General features: G+C 67.8%; 2 protein-coding genes across 4 annotated transcripts in view; both read left to right on the top strand.

The window, feature by feature from the left end:
• Positions 1 to 195: 195 nt before the first annotated feature.
• Positions 196 to 22,304, top strand: CYTH1 (cytohesin 1). Of its 3 annotated transcripts, none has more exons than XM_059731936.1 (13): positions 196 to 304; positions 14,062 to 14,144; positions 15,225 to 15,289; positions 15,894 to 15,960; positions 16,064 to 16,182; positions 16,404 to 16,484; positions 16,604 to 16,716; positions 16,793 to 16,941; positions 17,033 to 17,144; positions 19,855 to 19,931; positions 20,269 to 20,340; positions 20,523 to 20,677; positions 21,008 to 22,304. In XM_059731936.1, the coding sequence occupies exons 1-13, from the start codon at positions 283 to 285 to the stop codon at positions 21,084 to 21,086; spliced, it is 1,194 nt and encodes a 397-aa protein (XP_059587919.1). In that variant the 5' UTR covers positions 196 to 282; the 3' UTR covers positions 21,087 to 22,304. The 3 variants fall into 3 exon arrangements, with proteins under 3 accessions (XP_059587919.1, XP_059587918.1, XP_059587917.1); XM_059731935.1 differs by lacking the exon at positions 196 to 304 and adding an exon at positions 7,284 to 7,385; XM_059731934.1 differs by lacking the exon at positions 196 to 304 and adding an exon at positions 10,775 to 10,794.
• A 3,466-nt stretch (positions 22,305 to 25,770) lies between these two features.
• The window catches only part of DNAH17 (dynein axonemal heavy chain 17), a 48,903-nt gene continuing 47,999 nt past the window's right edge, over positions 25,771 to 26,674 (top strand). Inside the window, exons 1-2 of the mRNA XM_059731930.1 lie at positions 25,771 to 26,177; positions 26,308 to 26,501. Coding sequence (XP_059587913.1) covers positions 25,839 to 26,177; positions 26,308 to 26,501 — 533 coding nt within the window. The 5' untranslated portion in view covers positions 25,771 to 25,838. The remainder of the gene's footprint in view (positions 26,178 to 26,307; positions 26,502 to 26,674) is intronic.

Here is a 26,674-nt window from a genome sequence, read left to right as displayed (position 1 = left end):
AAGGGAAGCGCGCCCCCCCCCCGTGCTCTTGTGCGTGCACAAGTGAAACTTGGTGCAAGGCGCTGAGTGTGCAGATGAACCTCCCCCTGCCCCGCGGCACCCCGCGCCCGGCCGCAGGCACCTCCCACTCCCGCTCCGGCATCACGTGCAGCCCCATGGCCCCGCCGAGCCCGGCTTCAGCCCCGCCCGCCGTGCGGGAGGTGCCGGCTCGACCCGCCCCGGCCCCGAGCTCGGCACCGGCGGGACCGCGCCGCACCGCGCCCCGCGCCGCACCGCGCCGCCATGGAGGAGGACGGCGCCTACGGTGAGTGCGGGTCCCGGGTCCCTCCAGCCCCGCACAAAGGGGCGCCCCGACCGGCCCTGGAGCCGGCTGCCCCGCGCCGCGCCGCGCCGCGCCGCGCCGTGCCCCCGGCAGAGCCGCCCGCTGCCCCGCGCCCGCGCCCGCACCCGGCGGGCCCCGGGGGCGGCACTGCCCAGCCCGGGCACCCCACGGAGACGTCTGGTTCCGGGCGCCTGGGGCTGGCAGAGCCGCCCCGCCCCGCCCCGCCCCGCTCCGTGCCAGGGGAGCGGGACCCGGCTGCCCCTGCCCCTGCCCGGCCTTTCCGCCTCTCCCTGCGGCCCCGGGTGCGTGCAGCCCCCCGCGCCAGGGCCGAGCACCTGTTCGGGGCCCGTGTTTGCAGGCGCGGGAGCCCGCCCGGCCGTGGCAGCCGTGCCTGGGCTCCGGGGCTCGTCCTCGTGGGGCACCGCCGAGGCCCCTGGGATGGGATCGGGGGCGCTGGGTTCCAGTGCCCGCGGGGCCCACGGGGTGCCTGGGGTGGGCAACTGGAAGGGCCGTGGCTGCTGCAGGGCTGCACGTGGCCAGGCCAGGGGTGAGCCGAGAGGGGAGGCTGCCACGCATCCCAGGCCGTGGCCCTCCAGGGAGGTGGCATGGCAGGTCCCTTGGAGCCCCCGGCAGGGCTGGGGGATGGGGCCGAGACGAGGCCGCCTCTGACTCGGTTTTTCTGCTGACGCTTCAAGCCGCGTCCCCAGGGAGCAGCCTGCGCAGCCGCGCGCCCTCTGCGCCGCGCCGCGCCGGGGCTGATCTGCATCGGAGCAGGGGGCGGCTCGCCCTCACGAAACAGATCCCACATCCTCTGCAGCTGCTCCCACACCTAGCCCCACGCCGGGCCCCAGCGCAGTCGTGTGCCTCCTCTCGATTCCTCTTCCCCAGGGTGACGGGGCACTGCCAGCCCTGACGCCGGTTGACGTGGGGACAGGGCCCGTGGCCCCCGGGGATGTGGAGCTTCCCCTTCCCTGACCAACAAGTTGGGAAACAGGGGAGGTGCGGGGGTGGCTGCCGTCAGACCTCCCCTCCCTGCGCTGCCCTCTTCCTGGATGTCTGCGGGCACTGTTGCCCCATGTTGCCAGCCCCGCCATGGTGTCCCGTGTGCTTTGCATTTGCCACATGTGACCTTCACCAGGCTTCTGTGAGCTGCCCAGGCTGGAGCCGGGCTCCTCCGTAACGTCGTTTGCTCAAAGCTGTGGGCCAGCGCATGCTGTGGCTGGTGGCCTCCAAGCCCCAGCCCCCCCTGGCACTATGACCCAGCCCGTCCCGGGGGCAGCGGAGCTGCACTGCTCGCTGCCTGGGGCCGGCGCCTCTGGAGCAGCTCCTCTCGTGGGAGATGCTTGGGTGCCGTGGGCGCAGGGGCCGCACCGCCGGTGCTGTCAGGCTGAGCACGGTGAGAGGCAAAGCTGAGGCCTGGTGCTCAGCTCGCCGCCTCTGCTGGGGCCCTGCAGATAGATGCTAGTGGGGCTGTGCCCTGCCAAGGGCTCCCACACCGCCAGGCCAGCGTGCGCCTGCCCTTCCTGTTTAAAAGTGTGGTGCAGTGCACGGCGAGGTGGCTGTTGCGTCCCACCCAGAGCTGGCTGTGTTTCGGGGGAGGTGTGCTCACTGATGCAGCACGAGGCTTCCCCAGGGTGTGCCTGTGCGGCCAGGGGCCCCCCACACGGGCGTCGTTGAAAGCAGCCGTTCGCCAGAGAGTGGCCGCGGGCTTTTCTTGCGGCAGGCCCCTGCGCAGCCGGAAGCCGGGCCAGGCTCACCTCGGCACATGTGCTTGCAAATCAGTTTCTGGCTCCTCGGAGCAGACCCCCCTGGACTCGGTCTGTCCTGGGGCAGGACAGGGTGCGGGTGGGCACGCAGGGTCCCTGCTGGTGCCACGGGTGGGGGTTTTGCTGATGCTGTAGCTCCTGCCTGGCTGTACTGGCGGGTTTTGACCTTCCCAGCCATCTGCCGCGGCACAGAGCAAATCCCTGGGTCAGGCCTGGTGGCAGGGACGTGTGCTCCTCCTTCCCCGCACCTGCTACTGGGAAGGGTGGCAGCCCTCTTCTCACAGCCGCTCCTGACCCACTGATCTGGGGGGGCTCGGAGATGCCCTCTGCCTGGGCACTCATGCGGGGGCCAGTCTGGGGCTGCTGTGCTGGCTGGGCTGGGGCTGGCATGGGACCGGCACCTGGTCGCCTCGTAGGGTCAGTCTGACTAACGGGCAGAGCTCAGGTCTGGCCCCGTGCCCCTTCCCTCGGCCTGGGGGTGCCGGGTGGGGGTTGGTGCCACAGAGCAGAGCGCAGGCAGCCCTGATCCTGCAGGATTACAGCGGGGATTAGGGTCTCGGGAAGAGGGGAGGGCCTGGTGCTGCAGGCACGGGGAAGCCCAGGCAGAGCAGGCAGGTCTGGCCCTGCTTCCCCTGGGCAGGGGAGGGGGCTGCAGGCCCTGGGGTCTCCCCCTGCTGCTGTGCAGCTGGCGGCCATGAGCCCTGCTCCAGCAGCACCCGCAGGGGCTGCAGCCGTGCCAGGAGGCCCCCAGCTTCCCGGGCCTGGGTGACCCCACGCTGAGGCTGAGGCCATACAAGGGACTTGATGCCAGGACCTGGTCGTGCACGATGACCAGGCTGAAGCACAGCCTGCCCGGGTGTCCCTCTTCAGCTGGTTCCAGCAAGGCAGGCAAGTGCTCAAGTGCAGGCCTGCACGCTTTGGCGGTGCTGGGACTCCCGGCCCCGTGCCCGCAGCTTCCTGCACCTGAGGGTGCCCCGCAGGTAGCACACCTGCCACCTCCAACGCTGCCTGCTCCTTGTGCTGCCGGGACAGGGCTGTGTGGAGCTCATGTCCCTCCTTGGTGCCCTCCTGCAGCTTGGAGGCCCAAGACCCTCAGCCCAGGGGCAGTTTGAGCCTGGCAGGTGCTCCCAGCTGTTCCCAGGCAGGGGGCAGCTTGCCATCTTCTCCTCCTCTTCTCCAGGCACCAGACACCCTCTCTCCTGCTGCCGTGGCAGGGGTGGCCCAGCAGATGCTCTGAGGCCCTGGCCAGCTCTGCGTCCCCCAGGCCTTGGCTGCAGGAGGGATGAGAGTGTGTAACGGGCAGCACAGGGATGCAGGGGGTGCATTGGCTGCAACGGAGCAGCATGGAGCCCCGGACCTTGCTCCTGCGGGGTTTAGCTAGGTGCGGGGGCAGCGGGGAAGCCCGCTCTCTGCCTATTCCAGCTGGCATCGTCACTCCCAGGAGCAGGGTCATGTGAGCATCCACCCATTGCCGAGGGAGGGCTGGGGCTGTCCCCGTCTGGGAGCTGCTATTCCTGCCAACCCGTTGGCGTTGCTGGGGTCCTCGGCTGGCCAGGGCAGAGTGGATGGGGTGTGGGGCTGGCATCAGGGTCCCTGGAGCTCTGTGCTTTACCCTCTCAAGCTCTGCAGGCCCGAGGGTGTGGGGAGGGCAGACAGGGCCCCGAGCCAGGAGGCAGCTCGTTGCCCACATGCCGGAGCTCAGCATGACATGCTCAGCCTTCCCTTCAGCCTGCGAGCCGGCGGCAGCAGCCCAGAAAAAGCAATCTGCTGGCCAGTTGCAGCGGTTGGACAGTGCCCTGCAGCCCTCCGGCCAGTCCTGGGTCAAGGCCCGTGCCCGGGGGCGCCTGCAGCTGGTGCTCCTGGCCATGCTCCTGCCTGGCATGCTGGGGTTTGTGTCTCGTGTGCTCCAGCGGCTGCAGCAGGCAGTCGGTGACCAGGTGAGTGGCCCCTGCCTCGGCTCTGGGGCACAGGCCACGTCCAGCTCTGGGGCCAGGACTCAGCTCAGCGAGGACCCATTTTGGGAGGGAGATGTCGTCTGCACCTAGGGGTAGGGGGAGCCTGGGTGGGCAGGGGTGCAGCCCAGGTCCGTGCCTGGGCACCCGCCTGGCTCTCCAGCCAGAGCCCCAGGCCCTCCAGCCATGCTGAGCATCCCCAGGGCAGATGGGGCATGCCCCAAGGCACCCCCCTGCTTCCCTGGGGAGCAGCAGGCTGGGCGAGGACCCGCACAGCATCCCCCTGTAAAGCTGCAGAGCCGGGCTGTGCCCAGCAGACCCTGCCCCGGGCATGCCAGGTCCCTGGGGGCTGCTCGTGCCCCCTCCCCTGAGGCTGGCGGAGCCGGCGAGGGTGCGCTGGCCCCCCAGCCCCACTTCCCTCCCTCCCTCCCTCCCTCCCTCGGCGGTGTCGTTTCTGCACCTTCCTTTTCTGCAGCGCGGTTGCTATGCAACTGTCGGCTCCCTGGATGCTGGAAGCGCCGGTACTGAAGGATAAGCCGGATCTAAAAATACCCGGCTGCAAGCACCCCCCCGCCCCTCCGCCCCGGGGTGCACGGGCCGGCAGGGCAGGACGCGGGGCCTGGAGGGGCTGCTGCCTGGAGGCTCCCAGCCGGGTGGATCGGGGCCCTGGCAAGCGCCCGGCAGGGAGCCGGGATTGGCTGGGCGCGTGCGTGGGCTCCTCCAGCGGGGAGCTTCCAGCTGCCGGCGCTTCGCTCCTTCTGCTCCAGCCAGATTGGGGAGACTCTGTCTGCGTCCCTGTCTCCCTCCCGCTGCCAGGGTGGGGAGACAGCTCCCCATCCCCGTCCTGGGCACCGCCGGGGCCTCCCGTGCGGCTCCCAACTGGCTCCGGAGGTGCCGGGGTCGCCACGCCGGGGCCTGCGGCATGGGGACAGTCAGTGAGCTCTGTGCCTCAAGCTTCCAGGCCTTCCTCTGCCCCTCGGTGACAGCCAAGGCAGGTAGGTGCAGTGTGGCGCTGTGGGGGCGGTCGGCTGGGCACGTCCCACACTTGGCGCACGGTGCCGAGGGGCTCTAGCACCCAGGCTGGCAGGGCTGCATGCTCCAGGGCTGCTGTTCCAGCCCAGCAGCCAGGCAGAAGGGGCTTCTGGCTTGCGAGGGCCCAGGAGCTGTGCCCGAATGTGTCTTGGAGACGGCTCTGGTGGGGATAGGGCTGAGCAGCCTGGCGGCATGGGGCCTGGGCAGAGCCTGGCTGTCCTGGAAGTTGCCCCATGGCAGGCATGTGCTGGCCCCGTGGGGCTGCCGGCGGGAAGGACGGTGCTGACGCAAGCCTGGGGTGTGCAAGCGGTGCAGTGAAAACAGGATGTGGTGTCTGGTCCCCATAGTGCCGAGGTGGGGCCAGAAGAAGTCAGGAGCGGTGCATGCCTCTGAGCAGGTGCTGGGCCCAGCTGTTGGGGCTGGGGACTGCGGCACTGCCTGGTACCGTGCATGGCCAGGGCCCTTCCCTGCCCTCATGCCTGCAGATGCTCAAGGGTCCCCAGCCCCTGCGCCTTGCAGCAGGGCCCATGCACCAGCCCTGTTGTGCAAAGCCAGACGCATGCTATGCAGTGTGTGAGGATAAGAGTTTGGTGGCCTCTAGCTGCAGGGTGGGGGCTGCCTGCCAGCCAGGACAGGGTTGTCCCCACTGCTTCCTTGAGAGGGTCTTTGTTTTCCAGGAGAGTAGAGGTCATTAATGGTACCAGGAAGGGGGGAGCATGCCATGAAGCCCTGGTAGGCTTGCTCCAGCCCTGGTCCCCTTAGCCCTTCTCTGAAGCCTCTGCTTCTCCAGCCTCAACAGCAGGCATTGCTTGAGCTGGGGGAAGTGTCCGGGGGGCCCTGTGTGTCTAGCAGGGGCAGGGATGCCATCCTGGCTCGGGGTTGTCACAAGCCAGGTTGAGCCTTTGGCTTTTACCACCTGCCAGGGAGAGCCAGACCCTCCCGTAGCTCCCACACATCTGTGCTGCCCCAGAGCTGCGGCTCACCCTCCCTGCCAGGCTGCCCTGAGCCTAGTTGCTGACGTGGAGCAAGGGTGAGAGGGGGCAGTGGGCTGGGGCTCTGGGCTGGTGCCCGGGGACCCCAGGCCTGTGATGCGCTGCCTCTGCCAGCAGCCAGAGGCCTGGGGGTCCATGAGCCCGAGAGACCCTGGGCTGGGCGCTTGGCAGCACTTGGAGCCATGGTGCAGGGGGGGAGCCTGGTCGAGGCATCAAATAGCTGTCCTTGTGCTCCAGGAGGGGCCTGGGCCCTGAGAGGGAGCAGAGACGGCCTGTGTCTGGGCATGGGACCCGGCCTGCGCCATGCCCCTTGGTGCCTGTGGGCAGGAGGGCACAGCCGGCGCCTGCAGGTCGATCGTGGGATCGATGGCTCAGCTGGCCCTGGGGATGGAGAACCACCCGGGACAGGGGCAGGGACAGGGCTGGCGAGCCACAGGGCAGGTGTGTGGTTGGTGCCGGCAATGGGGACTCGGGGCAGGGCTGTGCCTGGGCTGCCATGTGCCGCAGCGGGGCCCCTGTGCCAGCAAAGTGCTGTGTTGCAGGGAGGAAGGAAGAGCAGGCGGGGCCAGCGGCCTGGGCCCAGGGCTAGCGCCGGTTAACTGCCTCGTGCCTGGGCTTGGGGCTGGGGGGCCCCGCCGGTTGGCGCTTGTCCCCCTCGCATGCCCACCTGCGGCGTGGGCTGCACCTGCCTCTGCCATGGGGCACGGCCACCACCCGGGATCTCTGGAGCGTGTTTCACTAGCTCCTTCCAGCCAGGCTCAGACTGGGCTTCCCACCTGGCTCTGACGTGATGAAACCAGCCCCCTCCACTTCCCCAGCCCCTGGGCTCAGGACCGTCCCCCTGGAGTCAGGCCAGGGTGCTAGGCTGGGGGATCCCCCAGGCTTGGCCAGGCCTGCAGGGAGGTGGGGGGCAGGGCAGAGGCCGTGGCCAGAGCACGGGGTCCCTGCCCAGCCGCCCAGCTCTCCCAGGTGTTCCCTCTTCCCTCCAAGCCCACCCTGCACTGCCCCTGGGGCTGGAGCCATTCCTGGCTCCGTGGGGGCGCGTGTCCTGGGGCTGCCGGGGAGCCGGCTGGGTGGGGGTGGGAGCAGAGGGGTTAATGGTGCATGAGCTCCGGGCCCTGTCGGGGCAGGAACAGGGTGTTGGCCAGGAGCTCGGGGAAGCCAGGATGACGCCCATCCCGACGGGTGGCTCATTGGCTCAGCGGCCGTGAGTCACTCCAGGAAGCGGCTGGAACCGCGGGGGCCCCACTTCCGTCCCCCCACACCTGGGACGCCCTGGGAGCGCCGGCCAGGATGGTGCTTAGCATGGAGCAGGGAAGCGGTGAGCTGGGCCTGGGGCAGAGGGCAGCATGGCGGGGCAGCCGGGGTGGGCCTGGGGCAGGAGCGGCTTCGGGTTTGTGCTTGTTGGAGCTGGCACTGCCATCCCAAGAAGCTCACAGCTCCCCCCCCCCCCCCCCCCAGCAGCTTCAGTGTGCCCTGCGATGCTGGGGGCTCTGGGGGTCCCCGTCTCCCAGGGCTTCTGCTTGTGCCCTGCCAGCAGGCGCCGGAGCTGGGCACTGATCCCTAGTACAACACCGAGGTGCCTGCATCCCTGCCCGGGCATGTGTCTGGGTCCAGGCTGGCACGCCTGCATGCTGCTGCTTGTCCCTGGGCTCCCAGTCAGGGACGGGGAAGCCCCAGGGCCCGGTCAGTGCTTCCCCCCCCAAGCCACTGGCAGGGTTTGTGCATGCCCAACCCCTTCGCCCACCCTGGGGCCTGTTCCTGCCTGGCTCCTGCCCCGGCGGGGTGTGTCTGCGCGGGGCGAGATGGCTGCAAGCCTCAGTGCGCTCATCAGAAGGCAGTCGTGGCAGCCGCGTGGAGCTAGACCCGTGTCCTCGGAGCCCGGGGCTGTCCTGCCCCCTTCTCCCTGGTCCACGGGCACCCCTGGGTGCAGGTCTGGGCTCACTTGCCCACCTGGCTCAGCCTCTGCTGCTTGGGCCTGGGGAGAAGCAGGCTGCTCTCCCTGGCTTTGGGGAGCGTGCAGCCGGGCACGACTTGGGGGCTCTGGCACGTGGGCTGCACAGCCAGGCCCCACACAGGTGCTCTGGTGCCAGACCTGTGAAGTGCCCTCCTGCCCCTCAGCGCTGCCCCCATGCCCGGTCCACCCTCCTCCTCCCAGCCGGAGCCTGCTGAGCGCCCTGCAGCCAGGGCTTGGTGTGGAGCAGGGGTGGGAGGCCCACCCCTCGACCACGGGATTTCACGACAGTGAAATCCCCACCTGTCCCAGAGCAGCACCGGGACTTCCCTGAGGCCTCGAGGGCTGCTGGGAGCAGAGCTGTGTGGCCAGGCTTCTTGCCTGGGGGCAGCTAGGACTCCTGGGTCCCCGTCTGGTCGCCACTGTCGCAGACTGGGGTAAGCATCCTGCTCAGCCCCAGGCATTTGATCGGGGGGGCATAACTGGGCTTTGCCCTGGGTGCGTTGTGGGGGGCAGGACAGCGCCGGGGGATGCCCTGGCAATGCAGTGCAGCTGCTACAGCCATGCCCTGTGTCTGCTTTGGTGCGAGACTGGAATGGTCTCAGGCTTCTGGTGTGGCGTCTCTGGGGGTGCAGGCACCGCAGGGTGTCGGTGCCCACGAGCAGGCATCGCTGCAGGGAGGTTGTGCCAGCGGGGAGGCTCCCAGGAAGGGGTTAAAGGTCCTATTGCTCCTCACCAGGGAAAACCACCCCGTCTGCGGTTTCCCTTCCCCTTTCCCAGTGCTGACGTCCCTGTCACGAGCCCAGGGTCACTCTTGGTGCATCAGTTGCTGCAAGAGGAGGGGGTGGCACAGCTCCTGCTCCTGTGTCTCATCACGGCTGTGCTGCTGCTGACTCTCTGCTGTGGCAGCAGGCCCCTCGCTGGTCTGCCCCATGCCCCAGGGGTGGGAGAAGACCTCCAGGCTGCCCAGCTCTGGGGCTTTGGGGCTGCCTGTCTCCAGCAATCCCCTCCCTTCCTGCCAGCTTGTTCCCTAGCCTGGGTGTTTCTCCTGTGGGGTGTTGGGGGTGACCTGGTGGCCTGGCTCCCCTTGGGCTTGGGCTGCATCTGGGCAGTGTCCTCCACTCTGCTGCTGAGTCCAGGGCACATCTACATGTGCGTTAATGCACATTCAATCTAGTCCCTCCATAATTTATGAGTTACTAGGAAAATGTGCATTAGCCTGTCTTCATAGACATAGATTCATAGACATTTGGGCTGGAAGGGACCTCAGAAGATCATCGAGTCCAGCCCGTGCCCCAGGGGCAGGAAGTCAGCTGGGGTCATAGGATCCCAGCAAGATAAGCATCCAAATGTCTCTTGAAGGCGTTCAAAGTGGGCGCTTGAACCACCTCCGGTGGCAGGCTATTCCAGACCTTGGGGGCTCGGACAGTAAAGAAGATCTTCCTTATGTCCAGCCTGAAATGGTCACGGAGGAGTTTGTGACCATTCGATCTCGCCATCCCTTGGAGCGCTCTGGTGAACGGGCATTCCCCCAGATCCTGGTGAACACCCCTGATAAACTTATAGGTGGCCACCAGATCACCCCTGAGCCCCAGGGCTCTCAGCCCATCGTCGTAGGGTCTGCTTCCCTGACCTCTGATCATGCGCGTGGCTCTTCTCTGGACTCTCTCAAGCTTCTCCACATCCTTTTTGAATTGGGGAGCCCAAAACTGGACGCAGTACTCCAGCTGCGGCCTCACCAAGGCCGAGTACAACGGGAGAATGATGTTTTAATGCACATTAACTAAAGAGCATGCTTTTAAAGTGATGCTTAATCTGCCTTAGCCTATCTTAATGCACGTTAAGCAGAACGCATAGTTTAGGATGCATTAATACACATTAAAATAGGCTGATGTGCATTAAAGCGTGTGTGTAGATGCACCCGAGGTGTTTCAGCAGTCAGGAAGCCGGTGGTGCCCAGGGTGCTGCTCGCTGCCTTTCCCCTGGGGGGACTGCGATAGGGCCACGCGTGCTGGGAGATGTTGCCTGTGTTAGCCAGCAGTCTCATGCCTACCTGCCAGAGCTAGCTGGGAGCCGGGCAGGTCTGATGCTGGAGGAGTCCTGGCTGCAGCCTGGCTCTCCCCATGGTGCCAAATACCAGTGAGGAGGCTCCTCCCTAGACAGTCCTGCTTGTGGGGCGAAGCTGCCAGCCCTGGCACTGCTGAGGGTGCCCTGGGGCGCTCGGGGCCAAGCCGTCCTGGCGACTCGTAAGGGTGGAGCTGCCTGCAGGCCGGGCCGAGGTGCTGGGGCGTGGGTTGGAGGTGCAGTTGCTTGGCTGTCGGGCGAGGGTGGTGTCATGGGGGGCTGGCTGCTGCTTGGTCCTGAGCCAGGTGCAGCAGGAAGGCGAGGGGGTGCAAATCCTGCCCTGAATGCCATTGCTGGGCCCTGGCAGCCCTGGCTCCCCTGGAGGGAGAGCCTTGGTCGCATCTGGGCCCCACGGCTGCAGGGAAAGCCTGGGCGCGGGGGCAGCAGTACCGGGAACTGTGTTGGAACGAGATGCCATGACCTTTGCGGGGGGGATTTCAGTAGATGGGGAAGCTCGTCCATGAGACCCTTGCGCCAGACTGAGGAAGTGCCTGTGCTGACTCTGGAGGCTGGGGGTCATCAAAGGACCCGTGACCGTCTCGGAGGCAGACATGACCCTAAATGAAAGAGGAACCGGCAGGGCTGGGCTGGGGGTGCCTGGGGAGAAGGCCGCGGACAGCGCTGGTGTGGGAGCGAATGGCATGGGCTGGCTGTGAGTAAATCCAGGCAGGGGCTCCTTGGCAGCCTCCAAATGGGCAGTTTGGAGCTCAGGCTGGTACCTGGGGCGGAGAGCAGCCGCCATAGCCCCGTGTTGTGCCACGGGGCAGACCTGGGCAGGTGGAGGCCAGGCAGTCCGGCCTCAGCGGTGCGTGAAGTGTCGCAGCCCCTTTCAGAGGGACGCGCAGTCTGGGGTGCAGAGGGAAATGCAGCGCGGGCGGATGCAGCGTGGGGCCCCTTGCAGGTCGAGCGTGTCGCTACGAAGAGAGCCAGGGCCGTGGCAGGAGGGTAACATCGCCTCTCTGGGCCTCGGTACAGTGCCGCCTGGGAGGGGGTGGCAGCAGGTCTGCAACATGGGCGAGGAGCTGGCTGCGGGGAGGGGGCAGCCGGCGCCATGGACTGGGCTGCAGGGAGGGCGCTAATGGCTTGGTCTCGGGCTGATCACTCGTGATTAACGGGCTCAGCCGCACAAGGAGAAGCGTGCTCCTGGACCTGGCTGAGGGCGCAAGGGAGAGGCCCCCACGCTGGGGAGACGGTGCAGGGGGATGGGGGACCTCGGGGTCCAGACAAACAGAACTGGACGCAGTTTAGAGGTGCAGGGAGGTCGTGCCAAGGGGCTGGGGAGCGGAGGGGACACCTGGGAGCACCGGTTCGTGGTAGGACAACGGTGATGCAGCCGTGGGAGAGGCAAAGGCCTGCTAGGTTTGCGTTAGGAGAGGTGGTTTCCGCAGAGGTAGGGACCTGGCACTGCTGGCTTATGAGGCACCGATAAGACCTCCTCGAGGGCACCGTGTCGTTCTTGTCGGCTGTGTCCCAGAAAGGAGTGCAGCTGGCCTGGGTGCAGAGGAGGACATGGGGTGACCAGGGAAGTGCTTGCCATCCTCAACAGACAGCACCCAGGAGGGAGCAGGGTGGGCACCAGAGCACGTGCACGTCGCCTGCCCGTGCACGGACCAGGGGCTTCCAGACGTCTGGGCTGTGGCAGGGCAATGATGCAGCCAGACTCAAGATGGGGCATGCCCCGTAGGGACCGGGCTGTATGGCATCAGCGGTGCCCACAAAGGTGAAGACCGGACCGAATGGCATAGGAGGTTGCTGCCCAGCCCGTGCTCTGCGGCTCTCGGCATTTGCAGTCCAGGCTCTCGGGACAGGAGTGCAGCCCTTGGGGGTCCTGAGCTGCGGCAGGTAAAAGGAGAGATGGACAGGGGGTCGCTTCGGAGGGAGCGGGAAGAGCGAGCAGCAGAGAACAGCGATGCCTTCTCGGAAGCAGGGGTTTGTGTGCTGGACTGGCAGGACCCAGAGAGTGGCAGGGGAATAAGGATGCTGGGCATCAATCTTTGCGGAGGCAGGAGCTGGTTTGCACAGCTGAGCCGGGCCGGTGGCACCTGGGAGCTGTGACCGAGCTGCCGAAAGCAGCGGCAACGGATGGGGACAGAGACGGTCTCTTCCAGGGAGCAGCCCCCGAGGTCGTTTTAAGAAGGCAGGAGGAAGTCAGACCTGCGGGTCAGGTTCATTGCAGAACTGGTGTTTTTACTCATTTAGGCCATCCCCAGGGACCAGGAAGGGTGTCCTGCAGACGGGTGTGCGAGGCCCGGGTCGGTGGGCCAGCCTCCAGCGTTTCACTGGGGCGCACAGTGGTCTGAGAAGCGGGGGGTCGGCCCAAGCAGCTCGGGCCCTGCGGGCATTCAGACTGGGTGGGAAGGGTACAACGTCCTGCTTCCTACTGGGCCGGCGGGGCGGGCCTGGCGCAGGCTGGGGGCAAAGGCCCCGCTTGCTCCTTGCTGGGACTTTCCGAAAGCTGTTGACAAAGCGGCTGTGATGCGAAGGGGGCAGAAGACGCGGGGAGCCCTGCGGGCCCTCGGCAGGCGAGCGGGACAGCTGGGACGGTCCCGGTAACTCGGGTAAAGGGATAACGCGGCGCGCCAAGGGGGCTGCGGCTGCAGGTCCCGGTGTGGTGGGCTGCGGCGGACTTTGCTGAGACTTACTGGGCCACCTGGGTAGTTGGGAGTGGGCAGCAAACCTTGCGGGGTGCTCGGGAAGGGGTCCGCAGGGCAGGGGCAGCCTTTGCAGCTGGGCCAGGCTGGGAGCCCCGGGGCAGGGGCGCATGGGACCCCCGGACCTGCCGCGCGGGCAGCATCTCCGCGGGCCGGCCGGGTGCGGGTTGAGGCGGCGCAGGGCGGGCAGACCCGTACTCGCCGCTCGGGCCTTGTTCCCGCCGGGCTCTGCCGTGAGCCCTTCCCTAGGCAAGGGCAGGGGTCCGGTGCAGCCCGGGCATGGCACCCCTCCCACACCCCGCCCGGTGCGGGGGGCAGGCAGCGGTGCCCGCACGGGGGGTGAGCACCGCTGAGCTGGCAGCCTGCCCCGGGCACCCCAAACATGCTGCCCATGAGAGCGGCAGTGCAGTGGGTGCCCACCTGCGTGCCAGGGGGGTCCCGGCTCCTTTAAGAGCCCCTCCTTTGTATGCAGGCGATGCGGCTGGCTCAGCGCCGGGCTCCTGCCCGCGTGTGAAAAACTGCAGAGCAACGAAAGCAGCTTCCCTTGTTGTTTGGTTTCTCTGTTCGGGTGCCCGCACAATGGGCCCTTGTTGTGGCAGCCGCTGGCCGCCCTCCCCGCGCTGCGCCGCGCTCCTCCCGCACCCCACCGGCCCGTGTCCTGGGTGCGGGCTCCGTCCCCTCCACCCGTGGCTGCGGCGCAGGCAGGGAGGGGACTCTGCCTTCTGCCGTGGCTCCCGGGGCCGGGCACCGTGGGGCATTGGCACCTGGCCCTCTGCACCGCTCTGGCGGGTGCCTGGTCACGGGCCCAGCTGGCAGCTCGGCGGTGCCCGGTCCGGGGCTGGCAGTGTCCGGCTGGGAGGGAGGGAGGCAGACCTGCGCTCTGCCAGCCTCCGGCCGGTTGGCGAGTGTGCAGTGCGGTGGCCGCAGGCATTCCACGCGTTCCTCGGGCCTTGCCAGGCATCCCCACGCTCGGACCGGGCCACGGCCCTGCACGGGGCTAGCTGCAAGCCAGGGGGACCCCTCCTTCCCGGGGGCTGGCTCCTGCAGCCCTGGGGGCAGGTGCCAGCTGGCCCCGGAGCAGCGTCTCGGGTGCTGCAAGTGGGGCCGTCCAGGAGCTCTGCATCCCGGTGCCCGCTCTCAGTGCCAGGGAGGGCTTTGGGAGAGAACGGCAGAACCAGGCCAGGGCAGGGCTGGACCCAGCTGTGTCCCCTGGGTGCTGGGGGGCGAGTGCCCCGGGCCTAACCCTCCTCCTCCTCCTCTCCCCTCAGTCCCCAGCGACTTGACCCCGGAGGAGTGCCAGGAGCTGGAAAACATCCGTCGCCGCAAGCGGGAGCTGCTGGCTGACATACAGGTACGGGGCATGGGCTGCCGGGCTCGGGTGCCAGCCACGGGCTGGCGGGGGCGCACGGTGCTGGTGGTTCCCGGAGCGCCCTGGCATGCCACAGGCTCTGCGCCAGCCATGCCGTGTCCCGGCCTCCCTGCAGCCTCCGGGCAGCCCCTGTTGCAAGGGCTGCAGCGCGAGAGATGGGCGCATGTCACTGCACATCAGCTGGCAAACGGCTCGTGCCCATTCGGGGCCGGGGGCTGCAGGGGGAGGGAGGAATGGCCCCGGGCCCAATTAACCGTGGGGCTCGCTCAGGCTTCCCCGCTCCCACCCAGGCCTGTCAGGTCGCTGCAACTGGTGACAGTGATGGGACTTCTCCCTCCCAGGGCAGAGGGGGATGGGGTGGGAGGCTGGGGGCACCTGGCTGTTCCCAGCTCCTCCAGCCTCTGCAGTGCCCCCTCCGGGCACGGCCTTGGACGCGGCACCCCGAATCCCCACAGCAGCTCTGCAGGGGGTGAGGCCCCGCTCTGTGCTGCGTCCCGTTGCCCCACGAGAAAGGGGCGCGGGGCTGCCCCTGGCAGGGGTAGCTCTCCCAGCAGCCCTTCCCCCCCGTTTCTGGGTGGGGACCGGGCTCCCAGGCCTGTTGGCAGCAGAGCCTAATTACCGCCATATGCCCGGCGTGAGCTAAAAGGATTAGAGGGTAATTGCGTTAACTTCTCGGCCTCTTCCTGTGGGAGCAGAGCAGCACAGCTCCCGCCCCAGGGACGGCCAGGCGGGCAGAGGAGGTGCTTGCTGGGCTCGGCTCTGGGTGGGGCAGGCAGGGCAGGGCAGCCCCAACCCTGCCGGGAGGCTGGCTCTGGCCTCCGTCCCCTCCATCCCGCCTGGCCGGCCGTTTCCCAGCAGAGTTGGGGCCACGCTGCACCCCGGCTCGGGGATGCCTGGGCCCTAGCACCAGCCCGGTTGGTCGCAGGCTCGAGGCAGGTCACCGCCCCCTGCCCTGGGGCTCGGGGCTCCTGGCCTCTGAGCTGCTGGAGGGAGGGGGCCAGGTGGTGGACCCCACGCCCGCTACACCCCCCACCTGAGCCTTTCCATGTGCATCTCCTGCAGCGGCTGAAAGATGAGATAGCAGAAGTGACGAACGAGATTGAAAACCTCGGCTCCACGGAAGAGAGGTGAGGCCTGCCCACGGGTGTGAGGGGGCAGCCCCCCAGGGCCCTGGCAAGCAGCCAGGCAGGGGCTGGGACAAAGACAGCGTTGACCTGGCGTCCAGCCCCCGAGAGCTCCCGGCAGCCTGCGTCTGCCGCCGGCATGCCTCGCCCCAGCTGGGTGCAGCTCAGGGCACGCCTGCAGCCCCGTTGCCCTTGGAGCGGGAGGTCTGTGGTCCCTAATGCCCTAAGGGGATCCCCCGGCTGATCCGCGGCTCCACATGTCTGTGTTTTTCCAAGCCCTGGCCCTCCCGTCTGGCCTGGGCGACTGTCTGGGTTTGTTCTGCGCTGGTGCCGGCCTGGGATTAGGGAGGCCAGGCAGGCGCTGGGAACTTGCCGGCACGCCAGCCCCTCGGGGGCATGGAGGTCCCTCTGCCTCCCCGCTCTGCTCTGGCCCGGGGCTCCGGCTGCGGCAGCCTCCCTCAGGGCAGGGCAGGGCAGAGCTGTGGGTCTCTGGGCTCGTGCTCAGGGCTGGAGCTGGGGAGAGGCTGAGGGACAGGGATGGATGGCGCCCTGGCCTAGGGCACCACTGCCTTCCCAAGGGCTCAGTCCCGGACTTTGTCTTCGGCAGGAAAAACATGCAGAGGAACAAACAGGTGGCAATGGGCAGAAAGAAGTTCAACATGGACCCCAAAAAGGTACGGCCGCAGGGCAGGGAGGGGTGCCCACGGCTGGCTGTGGCCAGCCAGCAGGAGCTCCGGGCCCGTGGGCAGCATCACGGCCAGCGCTCCTGCCTTGCAGGGCATTCAGTTCCTCATCGAAAACGACCTGCTGAAGAACACGTGTGAGGACATCGCCCAGTTCCTGTACAAGGGAGAGGGGCTCAACAAGACCGCCATCGGGGACTACCTGGGGGAGAGGTACGGCCGGGCAGGGGCTCTGCTGGGCTGTCCGCCTCAGCGGCAGGGACTGGGGGAATGCTGCTGGGTGCTGGAGTCCTGCTCCTTGGGTGCCCGGGTGCAGGGCCTGGCTGCTCTTAGCAGGGGCGGCTGCAGGCAGGGAGCCACCCCGCAGGGTGGGAGGTCGGGGTGACTGTGGGGTGGACGTGCTGCTCATCCTGCCCCGCGCTTCGTCCCCGCAGGGACGAGTTCAACATCCAGGTGCTGCACGCCTTCGTGGAGCTGCACGAGTTCACCGACCTCAACCTGGTGCAGGCCCTGCGGTGAGTGGAGCCTGGCTCCCGTGTGTCCAGGGCTCCTGCCCGCCCCCCGGGCGGGTCTGGCCACTGCGTGGGGTATCGGTGCTGGGGGACGGGGTTCCTGACCCTGCTGCGTCCCGCAGGCAGTTCCTGTGGAGCTTCCGCCTGCCCGGGGAGGCGCAGAAGATCGACCGGATGATGGAGGCGTTCGCACAGCGGTACTGCCAGTGCAACCCCGGCGTCTTCCAGTCCACGGGTAAGGGGCTGTCCCCTCTCCTCCACCTGCCCGCCTGCCCAGGCTGGCACTGACCCCTCTCGCCCCTGCCCTGCAGACACCTGCTATGTCCTGTCCTTCGCCATCATCATGCTGAACACCAGCCTGCACAACCCCAATGTCAAGGACAAGCCCACAGTCGAGCGCTTCATCGCCATGAACCGCGGCATCAATGATGGGGGTGATCTCCCCGAGGAGCTGCTCAGGGTGAGGGTGGGCATGGGGCATGGGGTAGGTGGGCAGTGTGGGCCTCCCCGGGCACTGGCTGACCGCCACCACCTGCTCCCCTCCCTGCCAGAACCTCTACGAGAGCATCAAGAACGAGCCCTTCAAGATCCCCGAGGACGACGGCAATGATCTCACCCACACCTTCTTCAACCCCGACCGCGAGGGCTGGCTGCTGAAGCTCGGTGAGCACTGCCACGTGGCTGGGGGGCACGGGCGGGCGTGGGCACGGGCATGTTGATGCTCTGGGCCAGCCCCGGGCAGGTGCAGCCCCTGGGGACAGGCAGAACCGCTGGCGCCTGGCTCCATCCTCAGCCCCCAGCGAAGTGGGATGGTGGCAACCGGGATTCTGCCTCCAGTCCTGCTGGGTGGGGTGTGGGCGGAGGGTCCCTGGGGCCGAGCACCGGCCCCGCAGGTCGCGCCGTCCTGGCTCAGGCCCCTCCAGAAGCGACCGGGAACTGCCTCAGGCTGCGTGCATCTCCCCTCCCGCAGCATCATCACCTCCCGCATCCCGGCTCCACGGCAGGCGGCGTGCATGGCATCCCCGCAGCCCCAGCCCCGCTGTGCCGCCCCATCCTGGCTCCCGCGGTTTTCGGTTTTTGTTCCAGCAGCAGTTTTGGCAGTTTTGTTTTCCCTGCCTGGAGGGGGGGTAGGGGGGTCGTAGAGGTCTCCCGAGGGCTCCTGCTGTCCCTGGGCTCTCGCCTTCCCCAGGTGCCAGCCCCCTTGCAGCTCCACGAGTGCCCCTAGCCCGAGCCAGGGAGGCCAGGAGGGATGGGCGGGTGTCCCGGCAGCCCTGGCACAGCGAGGGCAGGGCAAGGCCACGTTCCCAGCTGGAGACTCAGCGGCAGAGCGCCCACCTGCCTGCCCATGTGGGTAGCACCAGATGCAGGTTCAGGCTGTCTCACCCCGGCTGCCTTGCTCCCAGGCCGCTGGCCCCAGGGCAGGGCTGCAGCCAGGCAGCACCGAGGGGCAGCAGGGCAGGGCAGGGCAGGGGGTGGCTGGGCTGGAAGGTGCCCGCAGGCAGCAGACTTGCCCCGGTCAGTCCATGCAGAAGCGCAGCAGGTTCCCGTTGGGCCGAGCCTCCCCGAGCACCCATCCCCTCCCGACTGGCACTGCACCCAGGCAAGGGGCGCGGGGGGTTTCTTTGTTTTAATTTTGTTTTCTCCCTCGTTTGTATGTTTTCCGTGATTTTGGCTCTGCCTTTCCTTGCCCCCAACGCCAGGAGGTACGTACCGCTCCTGCTCCCGCCCCGCTCGCTCTGCTCCGCTCCTGGCCCCCGGGCCCCTTGCCTCTTTGTTTTCAATGGCTGGTGATTTGGTCTCATTGCTGCTGCTTAGCTGCCACTGCTCGCTGACCATGCAGTCCCCCGGGAGCTCTGCCTCACCAGCCCCTGCGTCCTGGCGGAGGGTAGGGGGTGGCAGCCCGGGTCCTGATGACCCGAGGCATGCCTGGGTCCCCCCTTAATGCAGGGCCCTGCAGGATGCCTTGTAGCCGAGCCTCTCCCAGCCCCCTGCCGTGAGGCTCAGAGGGGGCGAAGCCTGGCACCTCCTTGCTCCGCAGCGCCCTGCCAGTGTCTCTGCCCCTGCAACCCAGCTCCCCTTCGAGTGCAAGGGCAGCGTGGCCTGTCCTGCAGCTTGCGAGAGGACAGGCTGCACCCATGTCTGTCTGGTGCCCTGGAGACCCAGCCCTGGTGGCCCCGGGGGCCGGGATCATGGACCCCCCAAACTGTGCATCTCCTGGGAGCGAGACCATGGGGTCCAGGCTGTGGGTGAGCGCAGCTGAGGATTGCACTCCCTGCGTGCAGGGGGAAGGGCTCCTGGCCTGCTTCTGGGGCCCGGTGCCGCTGGAGGGGAGCCGGCGAGTTCCCTGGGCAGGCAGGAGCCGTCCACCTGTCGTGTTCACAGAAGCACCCGGCGCCCCAAGGGGCTCCCAGACCTACACCCCGCGCTCCTGGGGGCCGGGGCCGGCTCCCCATGGCTGCTGGAGGCTGGGCCTGCGGCGTCTCAGCTGCTTGGAGCCGTGCCCTGGCTGCTCCCAGCCCGTGGCACGGCCACCTCGTTGTCTCTTGGGCTGCCGGCATGGGAACACGGGACACTCCTTGCGCCGGCTCCGAGCAGCTGGTCGGGCACTGGAGTTCAGCGGGCACCAGAGCCAGGGCCGCTGTCCATCTGCGGGAGCCTGTGGGGTGGGATGAAGGGCACCAGGCCTCTGCCCAGAGCCTGTTCCCATGGTAAGTCCCCTCCGTGGCCCCAGCACTGTCAGGGGCGTGCTGAGCCCGGGCAGGCAGCAGCAGCCCCGTCAGTGCCGGCTGGCTGTCTCTCCCGGTCAGGGGCACTGGCTCTGACCCAGCCCCGAGGGCACCAGCTGGGATAGGACCTGCCTCGCTGCGCTGTGGGACCAGTCCTGCCTGCCGGCAGAGGCTCATGGCCCAGCTCCCGTGGCTGGCATGGCCTGCATTTGGGGCCAGGATCGCTGGCTTAGGAACGGGGTCCCCCCCAGGTGCCTTGTATCACCCCGGGGCCAAGCTGTGATGCAGGCAGGCCACGCTGCAGGCAGTGGCTGGCTCAGCCCCGTTGCTATTTGCACCACGCCATGGCTTGGCCTTTTCCGGGGATAGAGGCTCCCAATGGCACCTCCACGTCCTGGCTCCTGCCCCGCTGCCCCCTCCTTCCCCTCATCACCATCGACCTGCTTCTCGCTGCTGCTCGTGGCCTGCCCGGCGTGGCGTCGTACTGCCTGCTGCTGGGGCTGGGGCTGGCTGCTCTGCTTCCCCGTGGCTCCGCGAGGCGCTTGTCTTGTGCTGCGTGTCCGTCAGCGGCTCCGTGTGGCCGTCGCCTGGGCAGGGCCCCAGCCCTGCCCGTGTGCCCGTGCCGACCGCCCGTGTCTGCTTGGCAGGTGGCAGGGTAAAGACGTGGAAGCGCCGCTGGTTCATCCTGACCGACAACTGCTTGTACTACTTCGAGTACACCACGGTGAGCGCCCTGCCCTGCGGGGCCTGTTGCCAGGTGCAGCCCAAGGCTGCCCAGCCCCGAACCCCACGGGGCAGCTGCTGCCGTGGGGAGCAGGGGTCTCTGCCCCGTGCTGTGCAGGGTTGTCCACGCTGTGCTGGGAGCAGGGCAGAGGGGTTTTCGGGGGGCCATGGGGCGCTGGATCTTTGCATGGGGGAAGCCCATGCCGTGGCCAGCGTGGTTTCCACAAGTGGTCGGGATTGGGCTGGGCTGGGGCTGGGGCTGTGGGGGCGAGCGGGCATGGGCCTCTGTGGACAGCTCTAGTCTGCAGCTGACCCCTTCCCTCCGCATTGCCCTGTAGGACAAGGAGCCCCGGGGCATCATCCCCTTGGAGAACCTGAGCATCCGGGAGGTGGAGGACTCCAAGAAGCCGGTGCGTGAGCAGGGAGGGAGCGCTGGGCCGGGCGGCAGGGCCTGGCCGTGGTCTGCCCCGAGGGGAAGGCAGGGGAGGAGAGCGCGAGCCCAGGTCACAGCACGTCCCGGGGCATCCGCGCCGCCCCCTGCCCCGGGACCCCCGGTCCCTGTGTCCGGCTGACGCTGCTTCTCCCTGCCCAGAACTGCTTCGAGCTCTACATCCCGGACAACAAGGACCAGGTGATCAAGGCCTGCAAGACGGAGGCGGACGGACGCGTGGTGGAGGGGAACCACACGGTGTACCGCATCTCGGCCCCCACCCCCGAGGAGAAGGAGGAGTGGATGAAGTGCATCAAGTGAGGGTCCCCTGGCCGGGCTGGGCCTGGGCGGGGGTTTCTCTTCCTCCTCCTCCTCGTCTGCTTTCCACGGGCCTGGGCTGCAGAAGCAGCAGGATGCCCTCCGATGCTGAGTGCCTCTTGGCCACCCCGTGGTAGGGCAGGGTCTGGCCCAGGTACCCTGGCCAGGGCTGCGCGGGGTCGGGGGTCTGTGCCCAGGCTGGCAGGCTGCACGCAGGTCTCCTGGGTGCCAGTCTGTCCCGGTCCTCGGCATCCTTCCCCGGGGAGGAGCCGCCCCTGCCACAGCCCCCGGCTCTCCGGTCACGCTCCCTCTCCCTGTCCCTGTCCCAGGGCGGCGATCAGCAGGGACCCTTTCTACGAGATGCTGGCGGCGAGGAAGAAGAAAGTGTCCTCTACCAAGAGACACTAGCAGCCCAGCCAGACGGGCCTGGCCCACAGGCACCTACACCCGGCGCTGCGGCCTCTCCTGCGGCCCCGCTGCCTTCCCAGGGATTCGCTTCTGCTTTTGCAATTTCTTTCCTGCTGGGGCTGGGAGCAGCGGTGGGGGCGGTGGAGACACCGCGCTCTGCACGAAACTGGACTGGATTGGACTGGACCGCACTGGGCTGCTGAGCCTGCAGCTGCCTCCTCCCAAGGACACGTCTTCCCAGGCCCGGCCTGGGCATCAGGCTGCCTCCCTGGAGCCCCTTGCTCTGTCCCTGGAGCCCTGCGAGAGATTTCCCTTCGCAGTGCCCGCGGGCTCTGCCTGGCTCGCTCTGCCCTGTGGGGCCTGATCCAGGAAGATGCTGGGTTCGGCCTAGCGGGCACTGCCCCGCATTGCCACTGTGGGGCGGAGGCGCTGCCAGCTCTCGGGGACCGGTGTGGGGGGGAGAGCCCTCTGCCAGGCGGGGGGCAGCTGCACGGTGCCCCAGGGCCACAGTCCCCCCGGGCTTGTCACAGCACTTGTGTTCTGGGCACTTTGGATGGTGACGAGCAGGCGACTACGGGAGCCGGGGGAGCGGTGCCTGCCTGCGGCTGCCCTCGTTGTAGAGGGCATGACCGCCCTGGGCTCCAGGACGCCTCGTGGGGGCAGCTGGGCATGCTCTGGCCGGGGACTCACGGGAGGGCTGGTGCTTGGCAGGGGCGGCAGCAGCGGTGCCCAGCAGGCATCCTGCGCGCGGCTGGAGAGGGGCACGCTCCGCACGGCTCCCCCGCACCCGGGGTGGTTCTTTGGGCAGCGGTGGGGGGCTTTGCTCTGGGTGTGGGGGGTCCTGGCAGCCAGGACTCTGCAGCTAGCACAAGGCAGTGTTGGGAACAAGGGGATAAACTGGAACCAGGGTTGGGGCTGGGGCCCGCGTTGCGTGGCCTGGGGCGCCCGGCTCCCTGGCAGCCGCCCAGCCCCAGCACTGGGCACAAGGCCCCATCAGTATTAGTCTATTTATCAGAGGTGTACATATTCCTGTATAGTTTCCTCCTTGTAGATTATTTTGTACGGGCGGTGCTACATGCGCGGAGGCCGCCCCGGGGGCGGCGGCGGCAGGGTTTTTATTCCCATCCGAACTTTGTTGTTTTTGGTTTGGCCGCGGCCTTGTCCCCTCGCACTGAGACCTGCAGCAAATAAACGCCAGCCCCGCGCTCGGCCTCTGCCCGCCTCGCCCAGCTCCTGTGTGCCCGCGGGAGGGAGGGGAGGCTGCAGCTTGCCCGGGCACCTTGGCTCCAGCTTGTCTGGAGCTTCTGCCTGCATAGCGTCTGATCCTTCAGCGCGCAGCACCCGAGGGGGGAGGCAGCCACGTGCCGCCCATCAGACCATCCGTGGCCCGGCCAGCTGCCTGCCGGGGGGGGCCGTGAGCATGGAAGGGGCTGGAGCCAGGCATGGGGCATGGGATGGGGCTCAGCACGGGTACCAGGGGCCCAGGGCATCTCTCCTGCTGCCCAACCCAGAGGAGGTGACACCTACAGATGCCGTGGCAGTGCCCAGTGCTGGCACACGGGAGGGTCCCTATTGCAGCAGCCACTGCCCCTTGCTGCAAACCAGGGCTCCAAACCGCAGCTCTCCTGGGGCTGTGCAAGGACAGGGCCGCCCCCCGGCTCCCACACGCCCTGACGCCGGCTGCAGTCCTAGGTGTGGTTGGGGTTGAACAGAGCCTGCTCTGAGCCTCTGCCCTTCCTGAAAAGCTGGTGCTGGTTCAGGCTGCCCCTGGCACCATGGTGCCATCCCTGTGGCCCCGGCATCCTCCCGCTCTGGGAAGCAGGTGCCCTGCACCCAGCCCTGCACTGCAGTATGACGCTAGGGTGCGTGTCCCATCCCTGGCACTGGAGCCAGGAAGGGGCTGCCAGACCCCTGCCGCGGGGCGAGGCTGGGTACCAGGCAAGCAAAGAAGCCACTGGATCTCCCAGTTGCTGCAACTCCCTGACTCAGAGTTTCATAGGTGGTCGGGTTGGAAGGGACCTGAGCAGATCAAGTCCGACCCCCTGCCATGGCAGGAAAGAGCACTGGGGTCAAACGACCCCAGCAAGGTGTTCATCTAGCTTCCTCTTAAAGCCCCCCAGGGTGGGAGCCAGCACCACTTCTCCTGGAAGTTGGTTCCAGATCCTAGCCGCCCTGAGTGTGAAGTAGTGTCTCCTGATGTCTAGCCTGAATCTACCCTCTGCCAGCTTGTGACCGTTATTTCTAGTCACTCCTGGTAGTGCTGGGGGGAACAGGGACTCCCCCAATGCCTGCTGGTCCCCTCTGACTAGTTTGTAACAGGTCACCAGATCCCCCTTGGCCTTCTCTTGTGGAGGCTGAACAGGTTCAGGTCCTGTAGCCTCTCCTTGTGGGGCCTGCCCTGCTGCCCCCGATCATGCGGGTGGCCTCCTCTGGACCCTCTCAATGCTGTCCACATCCCTCCTGAAGTGCGGCGCCCAGACCTGGACACAGTACTCCAACTGCAGCCTGACCAGTGTCGCATAGAGGGGGAGGATCACCTCCTTGGCCCTGCTCGAGATGCATCTGTGGATGCATGACAAGGTGTGGTTGGCCTTCCTGACTGCACCCCCACACTGTCGGCCCATGTTCATTGTGGCATCAATAATGACTCCAAGATCCTTTTCTGCCTCTGCACTAATGAGAAGGGAGTTCTCCAGCCTGTAGGTCTGCTGCTGGTTCTTCCTCCCCAGGTGCATTACCCTGCATTTGAACCCCATCCTGTTCTCATCTGCCCACCCCTGTAACCTGTCTAGGTCCAATTGCAGCCTGTTCCTCCTTTCTAGCATGCCCACATCCCAGTGTCATCGGCAAATTTGAACAGGGTACTTTCCACCCCCTCATCCAAGTCACTGATGAAGATGTTGAACAGCGGTCCGAGGACCGAGCCCTGTGGGACCCCACTGCCCACATCCCTCCAGGTCGAATAGGACCCATCCACCACCCCCCTCTGGGTGCGGCCCTCCAGCCAGTTAGTGACCCATTTGACTCCTTGCAGCCACAGCCCCTTCTGCCCCAGCTGCGTGCCCTGGGATCCAGCCTTGCTGGGAGCACCCCTCTCCGGGACACCGACCATGCAGGGGAGCAGGCTGCCGTTGGGCCCCAAGGCACTGTCCTTGTGACCTGCGAGCAACCCTCTGGGTACAGAGCTGTGCCTTGCCTGGGGCTCTCCTGGGTGAGCTGCCTGCAGCCCTGCCCTTTGCACTAGAGGGGTGGTGGCACCCAGCCCCATGGGGTGGGGAAGGGTCCCGGGTGCTGCAAGGACCAGGGCAGTGGTGCTCAGCAGGCTCCTGACACCCCTGGAGGGAAGACAGCTGCGGGCACTGCTGGCTATCAGCCGGTGTTGCCCACCCTCCTCTCCCAGCACCACGCAGCGGCAGGGTGGTCCCTGGTGAGGAAGCCCCTGGCTGAACAGGGCCTTTAGCAATGCAGGCTGGAGCCTGGCCCAGCTGCAGCCAGGAAGGGCTTGGGCGACGAGCTGCCCCCAGCCCTGGCACTTGCTTGGCTGCAGGGCTCCCACCTGCTCCAGCTCCTCCTGGGCTCCCTGCTCCTGCCGCACGGCCCAGCCCCAGCCCCCTTGCACCGGGCCAGGCTCAGGTGGGTGCCAGGGCCTGCCCCGAGCGCTTGCACCCTCGAAGGGCAGGCTTCGCCCCTCGTGGGGCTGGTGGGAGGTAAACTCACTGGAGGGGACCCACTGGTAGGTACGCTCTGGTCTCTGCATCACTCTCTGCCCGTCTCCGCACGCTGCTCGCAGGTGCTGGAGCAGAGCAGGTGGGCTGCGGCCCCCCGGCCCTGGGCGTGACCCCGTGCGGCGAGCAGGCTGCAGCGCCCATCACAAGGCACGACCCAGGCCTGGGCCCCTGAGCACCTCCCTATCCGTGCTGGGGTGCGCGGGGCACTCGGCTCCTGCCGCGGCCCAAGTCCAGGCACGGCCACCCCAGCACACGCTGCAGCGACGGCCGGGGGAGCCAAGCGGAGGGGCCTGGGGGCTGTCTGGGATCGGGGTGCCCTGCTGACGGGGGAGGGCCCGGCCTGATCCTCCCCGTGCAAGGGAGCCGGGGGCCGCCGAGCCTCGTCCGGCTCCGCTCTTGCCCCGGTTGCAGGCTGCAGGGGCGGGGATGTCCGGGAGCCCCCCGGGAGCAGGCAGCTGGGGCTGAGCGCTGCACTCGAAGCCATCGGCATCAACCTGCCGCTCGCGCTCCAGCCGCTCTGAAGCGAGGCCCCAGCCCTGCGTCACGCCGGCGTGCAGGGCACGGCCCCCGCGTGCTCGCCGCGTGCGCCCTGCTGCTCCTCAGAGCCTCGCTAGCCCTGCGCCAGGGAGCCAGGGCTGGGTGCAGGCCAGGACCCTAACGGTAAATAAGCCAGGGGCGATTTATCGACACCACGATGCGAGGGGCGCGGGGGGCAGGAGTGAGAGGCTGCCCCCCCCCCCCGCCCCTCCCGGTGCCTGCCCGCGGCAGAAGCTTCCGGCAGCCGCGGCGGTTGGGGGGTTCTGGCGGTTGCAGGGGGCGGCGAGCGGGCTGAGAGGGCTCGAGCCGCGTCGCCGGACGCCTGGTGCCCTCGGTGATTTAGGAGCCTCGATCGGGCTCACGCGGCCTGCCCTGGGCAGGGGCGGGGGACAGAGCTGGCGGGGAAAGGCCGGGTGTTGTGGAGCTGCGGGGCAGGCCTCGTTAGGGACCCTTGAACGAGCTTGTCTTGGCCCCGGAGGAGAAGGCGATGGCGACGGACAAGCGGCACGAGTTCGTGGAGAGCTGCACGACGCTGGCGCTGCGCTGCAAGCCCGACAAGTGGGCCAAGCTGGTGGGCAGCGAGGAGGGCAGCGCCACGCTCGCCGAGTTCTTCGACAAGCAGGACGTGCTGGCGCTGGTGCTGAGCCTGAGCCCCGCCGGGCAGCTGGTGCCCTGCCTCGACTTCCCGCCCGCCCTCAAGGGCAAGGGCATCTACTTCGTGAAGAAGAAGCGGGAGAACATCACCCGCGACAACTGCCGCGCGGGGCTGCTGGTGGGGGACCTGGGGCCCTCGCCCGTGGAGCAGCTGATCGCCGCGGTGGAGGAGGTGGGCGCCCGCCGGGCTGCGAGGGGCCAACCGGCTCCTCCGGAGCAGGGCGCGGCGCCGGCACGCTTGTCTCCCTCCGGGTGCGTCGGTGCCGGTGCCGGTGCCGGACCGACCGTGTGCTTGCTCCTAGGTCGTCTACTCGCTGTTCCTGAAGGAGGGGAACCTGAGCGGGTGGCCCCACGTGGTCTCCGAGGACGTGGTGAAGCAGGCCCACCGGCTGAAGAACGAGATGTTCGTCATGGGGGGCAAGATCCAAGGGAAGACGCTGCTCCCCCTCCCCGAGCACCTGGAGGATCTGGACAGCTCCTGCACGCTGCTGGGCAGGTGAGCGCGGGGCGGGGTCCCTCCGCACCCGGGGCTGCGCAATGCAGGCGGGTGCCGCGCCACGCCGCGCCGCGGGGCCCCTTGCATGACCGCAGGCCGGATTGCGCTGGTGACACGTGCCTGGCTGCAGCCCGAGCTGGCTAGGAGGCCGCGCGTGGGGAGGGCAGGGTCCC

This window comes from Alligator mississippiensis, chromosome 8 (genome assembly GCF_030867095.1).
Source record: "Alligator mississippiensis isolate rAllMis1 chromosome 8, rAllMis1, whole genome shotgun sequence".
Taxonomy (NCBI): Eukaryota; Metazoa; Chordata; order Crocodylia; family Alligatoridae; genus Alligator; species Alligator mississippiensis.
Note: the sequence above shows the minus strand (reverse complement) of the source record. Positions and strands in the feature narration are given on the sequence as shown.

Excerpts from the sequence above, each read along its gene's own strand:
- CYTH1 (XM_059731935.1), top strand. The coding sequence starts at position 7,358 with ATGGTGCTTAGCATGGAGCAGGGAAGCG. Across the intron at positions 14,145-15,224 it reads AGCTGCTGGCTGACATACAG|CGGCTGAAAGATGAGATAGC; the intron begins GTACGGGGCATG and ends CATCTCCTGCAG. Across the intron at positions 16,942-17,032 it reads TCCCCGAGGAGCTGCTCAGG|AACCTCTACGAGAGCATCAA; the intron begins GTGAGGGTGGGC and ends CCTCCCTGCCAG.